A 10,919-nucleotide genomic window follows, 5' to 3' on the forward strand; every position below is an offset into this window, starting at 1 on the left:
CTAGTTTATCTTACTAGATCTACTCTCTACTAGTTTCTTAACTAGATCACTCGCTCTACTAGTTCACTTACTGCAATGATAAGCTTCACTCTTACTAGCTCAACATGCTCGTTCATCTTACTAGCTCACCCTGCTAGTTCATCTCACTAGCTCACCCTGCTAGTTCATCTCACTAGCTCACCTGCTAGTTCATCTTACTCAGCTCACCCTGCTAGTTCATCTTACTAGATCACCCTACTAGTTCATCTTACTAGCTCACCCTACTAGTTCATCTTACTAGATCACCGTACTAGTTCATCTTACTAGTTCACCTTACTAGATCACCCTACTAGATCACCCTACTAGTTCATCTTACTAGATCACCTTACTAGATCACCCTACTAGTTTATCTTACTAGATCACCCTACTAGTTTCTTACTAGATCACCCTACTAGTTCACCTTACTAGATCACTCTAGTAGCTCACCCTACTAGTTCATCTTACTAGCTCACCCTGCTAGTTCATCTTACTAGCTCACCCTGCTAGTTCATCTTACTAGCTCACCATGCTAGTTCATCTTACTAGCTCACCCTGCTAGTTCATCTTACTAGCTCACCCTGTTAGTTCATCTTACTAGCTCACCCTGCTAGTTCATCTTACTAGCTCACCCTGCTAGTTCATCTTACTAGCTCACCCTGCTAGTTCATCTTACTAGCTCACCCTGCTAGTTCATCTTACTAGCTCACCCTGCTAGTTCATCTTACTAGCTCACCCTGTTAGTTCATCTTACTAGCTCACCCTGCTAGTTCATCTTACTAGCTCACCCTGCTAGTTTATCTTACTAGCTCACCCTACTAGTTCATCTTACTAGCTCACCCTACTAGTTCACCCTGCTAGTTTATCTTACTAGCTCATCCTCAACTACATTTGAGCTACTAAACACTGATTTTGCAGATACTTACACAATTTATGTTTTACTTGCAATGATCATAATTGTATTAGATACTGTAAATGTTTTTCTGAGAAGCTTGTTCAGATCCTGTTTCTCTGGTTGTGTTCGAAGGGCCTCCGGGTCCAAGGGGTCCTCCTGGCCCTGCCGGTCCCCTGGTCTACCTGGCCCCCAGCGACCTTAGAGGACCCAGAACCCTCTAGAAATAGGACCATGAGAGCACAGTTGTTAGAGAACACCTGTTTCCATCAAGACAACATGTCTGACTCTCTGGGTGAGTATGCGGTTCAGAGATTCCACCAACAATGACATGCATTCATCCTCACTGTAAAACACTGTTCCATTTTTCTCTACACTCTTAGGTACAGAGAATGCAGCCACAAGCAGCGACACCTTAAATGTAACCAACGCAGAGACTGTTAATAGAACCATCAGGGCACAAGCCAACATGTCTTCGGGTGAGCATACTGTCCTGGCAGAGATTCCACCACCAACAACAACTCAGAATCACCATGTATGAACATAAATTTATTGCTCAGTGTAAAAACAACAACACTGTTGCATCTCTCTCCCCTTAGAGTCAGTGAATATGGCTTCAAGTAATGACATGAATGTAACTGACACCGAGAACGAGGAATCAAATAACCGACAAATGACATACATCGAGATTGTGGAAGAAGGACCTTGGAACGCAAGTGAGATTGTGGAAGAAGGACCTTTGAACCCAACCGAGATTGTGGAAGAAGGACCTTTGAACCCAACCGAGATTGTGGAAGACGGACCTTGAACCCAACCGAGATTGTGGAAGAAGGACCTTTGAACACAACTGACAGCGAGATTGTGGAAGAAGGACCTTTGAACACAACCAAGATTGTGGAAGACGGACCTTTGAACCCAACCGAGATTGTGGAAGACGGACATTTGAACGCAACTGACAGAGAGATTGTGGAAGACAGACCTTTGAACCCAACCGAGATTGTGGAAGACGGACATTTGAACGCAACTGACAGAGAGATTGTGGAAGAAGGACCTTGAACCCAACTGACAGCGAGATTGTGGAAGAAGGACCTTTGAACACAACCGAGATTGTGGAAGACGGACCTTTGAACCCAACCGAGATTGTGGAAGAAGGACCTTGAAAGCAACCGAGATTGTGGAAGAAGGACCTTTGAAAGCAACTGACAGAGAGATTGTGGAAGAAGGACCTTTGAACCCAACCGAGATTGTGGAAGAAGGACCTTTGAAAGCAACCGAGATTGTGGAAGAAGGACCTTTGAAAGCAACCGAGATTGTGGAAGAAGGACCTTTGAAAGCAACTGACAGAGAGATTGTGGAAGAAGGACCTTGAACCCAACCGAGATTGTGGAAGACTGGACCTTGAACGCAACTGACAGAGAGATTGTGGAAGAAGGACCTTTGAACCCAACTGACAGCGAGATTGTGGAAGAAGGACCTTTGAACACAACCGAGATTGTGGAAGACGGACCTTTGAACCCAACCGAGATTGTGGAAGAAGGACCTTTGAACCCAACCGAGATTGTGGAAGACGGACCTTTGAACGCAACTGACAGAGAGATTGTGGAAGAAGGACCTTGAACCCAACCGAGATTGTGGAAGAAGGACCTTGAACCCAACCGAGATTGTGGAAGACTGGACATTTGAACGCAACTGACAGAGAGATTGTGGAAGAAGGACCTTTGAACCCAACCGAGATTGTGGAAGACGGACATTTGAACGCAACTGACAGAGAGATTGTGGAAGACAGACCTTGAACCCAACCGAGATTGTGGAAGACGGACATTTGAACGCAACTGACAGAGAGATTGTGGAAGAAGGACCTTTGAACCCAACCGAGATTGTGGAAGACGGACATTTGAACGCAACTGACAGAGAGATTGTGGAAGACAGACCTTTGAACCCAACCGAGATTGTGGAAGACGGACATTTGAACGCAACTGACAGCGTAGATTGTGGAAGAAGGACCTTTGAAAGCAACCGAGATTGTGGAAGAAGGACCTTTGAAAGCAACCGAGATTGTGGAAGAAGGACCTTTGAAAGCAACCGAGATTGTGGAAGAAGGACCTTTGAACACAACTGACAGAGAGATTGTGGAAGAAGGACCTTTGAACCCAACCGAGATTGTGGAAGAAGGACCTTTGAACGCAACTGACAGAGAGATTGTGGAAGAAGGACCTTTGAACCCAACCGAGATTGTGGAAGAAGGACCTTTGAACCCAACCGAGATTGTGGAAGACGGACCTTTGAACGCAACTGACAGCGAGATTGTGGAAGAAGGACCTTGAACCCAACCGAGATTGTGGAAGGACCTTTGAACGCAACTGACAGAGAGATTGTGGAAGAAGGACCTTTGAACCCAACCGAGATTGTGGAAGACGGACCTTTGAACGTAACTGACAGAGAGATTGTGGAAGACGGACCTTTGAACGTAACTGACAGCGAGATTGTGGAAGAAGGACCTTTGAACCCAACCGAGATTGTGGAAGATGGACCTTTGAACGCAACTGACAGCGAGATTGTGGAAGACGGACATTTGAACGTAACTCACACCGAGATTGTGAAAGAAGCAGCATTTAGGAAAACTGGTATGAAACTATTTAAATCTATAAAGGGGTTGAATTAGGATGGTGAAGGTATTAAAATTGTCTTCATAATTGATTGCATCTTCCCTATTCCCCCCAATGACACCTTGAATGTAACCGACATAGAGGATGCGAAAGAAGAACCTGTTTGGAAAGCTGGTATCAAAACTATTTGTTCATAGGCAACACTGGGGGTTCAATTGGGATGTTGAAGGTAGATTATTGTCCTTCATAATTGGTTGGATTTTGTCAACAGAAGGCCTTAAAGTCTTCACTGTTCCCTCAATGTAACCGCAGCATTTGAAGGTACAGCCTGGAAGCTTAGTTTGTACTACTGCACTATACCTTCAACCTTTACTCGTGAGCGCCCCCTAGTGGAAACTGTTGCTGAGTGATATTTCAAACATTGTCATTATTTTAATTTCCATGTTTCTCTTCGTATCCATAGAATACATTATCAAAAGCATAACGTGCTTTCCAAACGTCACTAAAATGGAAACAACATTTGGAGTTTGGATGCAAGATGCAGCTGAACGATTGAACGATAACCACATTTGGATGGCTGGACACTTTTCAGGTACAGTGTTTTTGGTTTTGTCGTAAAGGAAATACCAGTAACATTGAGGAACCGTGTTTTAATAAAATAGGGAAAACTCAAGGCCAAAGAAATAAATCAGCTGGTACAATACATCACATAAGTTGCAACAATGAATCCATTTCCAGTAGAAAGATACTGTGTGTGCGCGATTTACATTTGGCTTTCAGGTCGAGTCTTGCAGGAGTACAAGAGCATTGCATCATTTCCTAACGGCAGGTCTATTGACATGAGGAAGTTCTACCAGGGTTGTGGCCACATCATCTACAATGGGTCTGTTTACTATCACAATGCAGGAACCTCGAAAGTTGTCAAGTAAGTGTTTCTTTACTGCAGTTGAAAGCAACACGTATATTATCAGGTAAAAAAATATATATATTTTGTACATGATTCTAAGTGTTTTATCCATTCTCAATATTTTGCTTTTACAGGGATAACCTGAAGACCAGGAGATTACAGACACTGGCCATTGAGGATGCTCTTTACCACAATCGAACCTATCTCTTCCACAACTCCAAGACGTACTTTAAGTTTGCTGTGGACGAGAACGGACTGTGGCTCATATATGCTTCAGCTATCAGTGGAACCGTGATGGTGGCCAAGTTAAACCATAAGAGGTTTTCTGTGTCGTCTGTGGTTAGCACGCCCTATCCTGTACCGAACGCTGGGAATGCCTTTGTTGCATGCGGAGTTCTGTATCTGACTGACACCAAAGATACAAAAGTCACACATGCCTTTGACTTAATGAAAGAGAAACCTTTGAATGTAAGTTTGGATCTCAGATCAGCCAATGGTATAATGGCCATGTTGTCATATTATCCCGAAAATCAGCTTTTGTACATGTGGGACAACAGCTATGTGAAAATATGCCAGGCTTATTTTACTTTGGATCAAAAAAGTCTAGTCAAATGTTGTGGTCGTAAATAAATCTTATGATCGTAAACAAATCTTATGATCGTGGGAGACATTCTGCCTAGGAGAATACAGTCAGTCACAATGCAGAGAAGGTTCTATTAACAATCAGAGCACACACCCAGCAAGACAACACCCATCAAGCCTACACCCATCAAGCCAACACCCATCAAGCCAACGCCCATCAAGCCAACGCCCATCAAGCCAACGCCCATCAAGCCAACGCCCATCAAGCCAACGCCCATCAAGCCAACGCCCAACAAGCCAACGCCCATCAAGCCAACGCCCAACAAGCCAACGCCCATCAAGCCAACGCCCATCAAGCCAACGCCCATCAAGCCAACGCCCATCAAGCCAACGCCCAACAAGCCAACGCCCATCAAGCCAACGCCCATCAAGCCAACGCCCAACAAGCCAACGCCCAACAAGCCAACGCCCATCAAGCCAACGCCCATCAAGCCAACGCCCATCAAGCCAACGCCCATCAAGCCAACGCCCATCAAGCCAACGCCCATCAAGCCAACGCCAACAAGCCAACGCCCATCAAGCCAACGCCCATCAAGCCAACGCCCATCAAGCCAACGCCCATCAAGCCAACGCCCATCAAGCCAACGCCCATCAAGCCAACACCCATCAAGCCAACGCCCAACAAGCCAACACCCATCAAGCCAACGCCCATCAAGCCAACACCCATCAAGCCAACGCCCATCAAGCCAACACCCAACAAGCCAACATGTGACTGTTCTAATTTTGTAAGAATTTGAGTGTCATAAAATATAAATTTTTGTATAATATTTTTCATCAATATTTTTCTTCTTCTTCTCATTCATTTTGTACAATTACCAATAAAAAACATGTTTTCTTTTCCTATTTTACAGTAATTCTCTATCTGATCCTCAATTCAATCAACTGTAAATCCAGCCCTCATTCCCTTTCAAAGTTTGATAATGCAATACACTACATACACTAAAGTCTGACCTCAAAACAAATAGAAAAAAACTACATTCTGTAACAACGCGAACAGAACAAGGCTCAGTAAACAGAATATCAGATCAATAAAGACATGACACAATCTATATTTAGGCTAGTTAAAAACATAGTAAACAAAAGGTGAATGTAGACTCAAATAACCAAAACATAGCCTACTACGGTGAGATGTATCCTGTAGCGGTCTTGCCAAACAAATAGTCCTTAAAATAATAATAATAATAATAAATACATTTTTAAAAATCATTCAAAATCACAGCAGAAGCAAATCCAGGAAGAAAATTAAAAAAATATGGGACTACCAATCACAGCCGGATGTGATACAGCCTGGATTTGAACCAGGGACTGTAGTGACACCTTTCACACTGAGATGCAGTGTCTTAGACCACAGATTTTGCGCCAACCTGGCACTCAATTATTTAAACTTTTTCCCTGGTTTTATACAGGGACATAAAACTAACACGGAGGGGGCTCAGCCCCTTTTGCACACCTCGTGGTGCTGGGGCCTATGGGGAGTGGGGGTCTAGGCCATCCTTAAATTGGAGAATTGTGCATTATTATTCTTAATTCTATGTATTAAAAAACGGTGTATATTTTTCTCCATACCTCTTGCTTGAGCTGTCTGTGTCCTCCTGACTGGTGACTATTTTTTTATTTACAAAATATGCTTCTCTGATCAAATATTGAAAGGACTGTGACTCTTATTCAGTACATACATGTTCGTTGTTGGTTGCTTTTCTAAAAGTCTACCAGCCATGTCAGCTAAAATAGTTATACACGCTGGCTACTCTTAACTTGATTGAAAGCCTGAAATGGATTACTCGCTAGTTATGAGGCTGGGAAACCTTATCTGGCCTGTCGTTTACACACGTGAGGAGTCTAAACTAATCAGCAAGTCTGGAAGTTCCTAATTCCGAATTGCAGTGTAAACGCGGTATAAAGTTGAAGCGGTTTACCCCATTATATCTGAACGGTGACACATTGGTATATGAATGACATCGTTGACCCGCTAATAAAACCTACACCGTCGCAGTGACTCCACCAAATTGTGCTCCGGGAAGAAACTTGTCAAGCCTCGTTTCGGTTCCATCGTGCTTCGCGTACACTTCAAAAAGGTAAGGTTTGGGTTTTCTAGTAAACTATATATTGTTAAAGCCACATAGCTAACCAGTTGACATGTTTTAGTTATGTTTCACCGGATAACTAAGTTGGCTAAATGACCTCTAATCCGGATTGATCACTTGTTTTTCTGTCGCTTGCCGTGTTTCCTACATAATATAAATTAACTAGTTGCCCCACTGGCTTCCAAGTCCGGCCTCGTCCTTCCAGCTATAAGGGTGTTTTATTTTTGTATTTTCACGTTTGTAGAATAACTTGTAAGTCACGTAGCTGAGGACCACAACTTGTTGACGGGTGAACCTGAATAACTAGTTGGTTATATTGTTAGTGAGGAGTTTAGTTCCGTCAGATGTTTACGTGACTTTGTTTTACTTATCTAACTGTGTCCTAGGTATCTACAGTACCTAACGATTGCCCGGGTTGATTCATGCTGGTTAGTAGTTAATCCTGTTTTATCTGTGTTTTATTTGCTAGACATTGATTGACTAAAGTATGTCCTGTACATGCACATCGGCCGTGAGGATATTCTTGAATTCAGCACACAGAGGTAACGACACTTTGTAATCTTAATAAATTGTCATAGATAATAATAATAATAATAATAATCTAAACGCGTCTCTAGCTAAACTTTTTTTTTTTTTTTTAACAGGACGTCCTGTTTCATTACTTTAATACATTTTGGGTGTGAGAATTGTGTGCGATGTCACAAATGTAGCGCACAGCTCGCTGTATTTCCGTAATGCCAGATGTTGATATTGACATGGTAAACAACACCTTAGACTAAGTGATGATTAATGATTTCCGGGAAAGGCTGATCTAATGATTGGCTGATAGAGGAGGGGAAACGAGGCATAGAATTTGAATGAATCATTCTATATCTATGGAACGGGGAAGTTTGTCTGACCTAATATATATATATATATATATATATATATATATATATATGAATCATGGCCATCCAGAAATAAAAACTACCAAGTTTAAGGATTATGATAACATAGGCCTAAAAATTTGGTTGCATGGTGTTTCTGTTGTACAGGACTGTCTTGTTCTCGTATTCAACTGTATGCTTTGAGCAGACCTGGTTCTTGTGAAGCTCACCTGCCACCCAGAGTCCGAGTCAGATCCTTCCATGAAACGGCAGTGTGTTTCGTTGCCAAAGATGGAACAACCAAGGATGGATCCAGCGACAGTGGAAAGGTAAACACATCTGTTTGGTTTACAGAATGAATCACCCCGTGGTGACTGGACCCAGATCTGTTTGGTTTTCACAATGAATCACCCTGTGGTGACTAGACCCAGATCTGTTTGCCCTCTTTACAGAATGAATCACCCCGTGGTGACTAGGACCCAGATCTGTTTGCCCTCTTTACAGAATGAATCACCCAGTGGTGACTAGACCCAGATCTGTTTGCCCTATTTACAGAATGAATCACCCAGTGGTGACTGGACCCAGATCTGTTTGCCCTATTTACAGAATTAATCACCCCGTGGTGACTAGACCCAGATCTGTTTGCCCTATTTACAGAATGAATCACCCTGTGGTGACTAGACCCAGATCTGTTTGCCCTATTTACAGAATGAATCACCCAGTGGTGACTAGACCCAGATCTGTTTGCCCTATTTACAGAATGAATCACCCCGTGGTGACTAGACCCAGATCTGTTTGCCCTATTTACAGAATGAATCACCCCGTGGTGACTAGACCCAGATCTGTTTGCCCTATTTACAGAATGAATCACCCCGTGGTGACTCGACCCAGATCTGTTTGGACTTGTCTCGTCAACTCCTATGGTCATTGCCAAACTTGACATAACAACGTGCCAAGGATGACTTGTTCCCAGATCTGTTTATGCTGGTGGTGGTGACATCTTTAATAGAACTATTGAGTTGAAATGGAATTGGGGCCCCATCTCTGGTGGTGACAAGACACAATAATAGACTTTGTAATAAATACAGTTTTTTTTTTTTTTTTTCAAGCAGTGACAATGACATAGCTTCCTATCTGTGACTACATTGCATTCACGATAGTGTGTGTCTCTCTCTCTCTCTCTCTCTCTATTGTGTTCGTCATATGCAGAAGAACCTCAGTGAGGGAAAGAGACTTCCAGGCTCTTCTGGTGGATCAGGGAAGGGGGGTAACCAGCTGCACTGTCCCAAATGTGGAGACCCATGTACACATGTGGAGACCTTTGTATGTGAGTACCTTTAAAAAAAAAAAGGTTTTTAGAAGGAATAAGATACGATGTTCACACAGGCTGTATTTTCTAGTTGTAGAGAAAGCAGTGGTAATAACGATTGACTTGTCACTACTATTGTATGAAATCAGAGACGGAAAAAGGGAAGCATTTCAATGTTGTTTTGTTGTTGTTCAGTGTCAACACGTTTTGTAAAGTGTGAGAAATGCCATCACTTCTTCGTGGTGCTCTCCGAGACTGACTCTAAGAAGGGTCTGAAAACAGAAGCAGAGTCGCCCGTTGAGGCCTTCACACAGAAACCTCCCCCGCCACCCAAAAGGTACGTGCACCAATGACCATAAAGAGGAACTGGTTCTTGTTTCTCCTGTTTTTGTTGTTGTTGATGTGATGGTTATCGTCAAACAGGAATGACGATGATGATGCTGCAGGTATACCTGGAGCTATAATGCATTCCATACATTTTCTTTTTGGGGGGTTACTGGGCAAATTTCAGGTCTACAACTTCAACTTTGTGAAAATTCTGTACAACTTCCAGAGTTAGTTTTACTGTGAACACTGAGGCCTTACCACCATGAAGTTAGTTTTACTGTGAACACTGAGACTGTACCAGCATTAAGTTAGTTTTACTGTGAACACTGAGACTGTACCAGCATTAAGTTAGTTTTACTGTGAACACTGAGACTGTACCTGCATTAAGTTAGTTTTACTGTGAACACTGAGACTGTACCAGCATTAAGTTAGTTTTACTGTGAACACTGAGACTGTACCTGCATTAAGTTAGTTTTACTGTGAACACTGAGGCTGTACCAGCATGAAGTTAGTTTTACTGTGAACACTGAGACTGTACCTGCATTAAGTTAGTTTTACTGTGAACACTGAGACTGTACCAGCATGAAGTTAGTTTTACTGTGAACACTGAGGCTGTACCCGCATTAAGTTAGTTTTACTGTGAACACTGAGGCTGTACCCGCATTAAGTTAGTTTTACTGTGAACACTGAGGCTGTACCAGCATGAAGTTAGTTTTACTGTGAACACTGAGGCTGTACCTACTTTAAGTTACAGTTTTACTGTGAACACCGAGGCTGTACCAGCATTAAGTTAGTTTTACTGTGAACACTGAGGCTGTACCAGCATTAAGTTAGTTTTACTGTGAACACTGAGGCTGTACCTGCATTAAGTTAGTTTTACTGTGAACACTGAGGCTGTACCTGCTTTAAGTTACAGTTTTAAGTGGCCAAGTCGGATACTATGGCTATTTGATCATAATGTGGGCCTACCATCAAGAACAATGGAGAAAATGCATCCCATAATATAAACAAATGTTGAGGTAGGATATATGATCACACCGGTAATAGATTCGTTGTTATATTACTTGTGAGGCACAGCTGAGTGAGCAGACATTTAAATTATTAGCTTTTTATTTTACTGGGCTGATGGTGCCTGTATCTGAGGGAGAGAGCGGCAGACTGAGGGAGAGAGCGGCAGACTGAGGGAGAGAGCGGCAGACTGAGGGAGAGAGCGGCAGACTGAGGGAGAGAGCGGCAGACTGAGGGAGAGAGCGGCAGACTGAGGGAGAGAG

The 10,919-nt window shown here is 42.9% G+C and overlaps 2 protein-coding genes and 1 long non-coding RNA gene across 6 annotated transcripts; 2 read left to right on the forward strand and 1 right to left on the reverse strand.

Annotated features, from left to right (window-relative positions):
- Positions 1-1,959: 1,959 nt before the first annotated feature.
- LOC127925698 (uncharacterized) lies at positions 1,960-3,682 on the reverse strand. Of its 4 annotated transcripts, none has more exons than XR_008121963.1 (5): positions 3,295-3,682; positions 3,050-3,226; positions 2,415-2,519; positions 2,134-2,232; positions 1,960-2,062 (listed from the first exon to the last, which is right to left on the reverse strand). It is a non-coding gene; the product is annotated as an uncharacterized LOC127925698 (long non-coding RNA). The 4 variants fall into 4 exon arrangements; XR_008121964.1 differs by lacking the exon at positions 2,134-2,232 and adding an exon at positions 2,095-2,133 and having other exon boundaries at positions 1,991-2,062; XR_008121965.1 differs by lacking the exon at positions 2,134-2,232 and having other exon boundaries at positions 1,986-2,029; positions 2,382-2,519.
- A 301-nt stretch (positions 3,683-3,983) lies between these two features.
- On the forward strand, positions 3,984-5,111 carry LOC127925699 (gliomedin-like). The gene is made up of 3 exons (XM_052510750.1): positions 3,984-4,105; positions 4,294-4,438; positions 4,555-5,111. The coding sequence occupies exons 1-3, from the start codon at positions 4,021-4,023 to the stop codon at positions 5,048-5,050; spliced, it is 726 nt and encodes a 241-aa protein (XP_052366710.1). The 5' UTR covers positions 3,984-4,020; the 3' UTR covers positions 5,051-5,111.
- A 1,856-nt stretch (positions 5,112-6,967) lies between these two features.
- On the forward strand, positions 6,968-9,658 carry LOC127925700 (ATP-dependent Clp protease ATP-binding subunit clpX-like, mitochondrial; the record flags this gene model as incomplete). Its single annotated transcript, XM_052510751.1, has 5 exons — positions 6,968-7,137; positions 7,616-7,688; positions 8,181-8,341; positions 9,222-9,339; positions 9,517-9,658. Coding segments are annotated over exons 2-5 (476 nt in total), but the record flags the coding sequence as incomplete, so codon positions are not given.
- Between the last annotated feature and the right edge of the window lie 1,261 nt (positions 9,659-10,919).

Source organism: Oncorhynchus keta, unplaced genomic scaffold, assembly GCF_023373465.1.
Source record: "Oncorhynchus keta strain PuntledgeMale-10-30-2019 unplaced genomic scaffold, Oket_V2 Un_contig_6110_pilon_pilon, whole genome shotgun sequence".
NCBI classification, from domain to species: domain Eukaryota; kingdom Metazoa; phylum Chordata; class Actinopteri; order Salmoniformes; family Salmonidae; genus Oncorhynchus; species Oncorhynchus keta.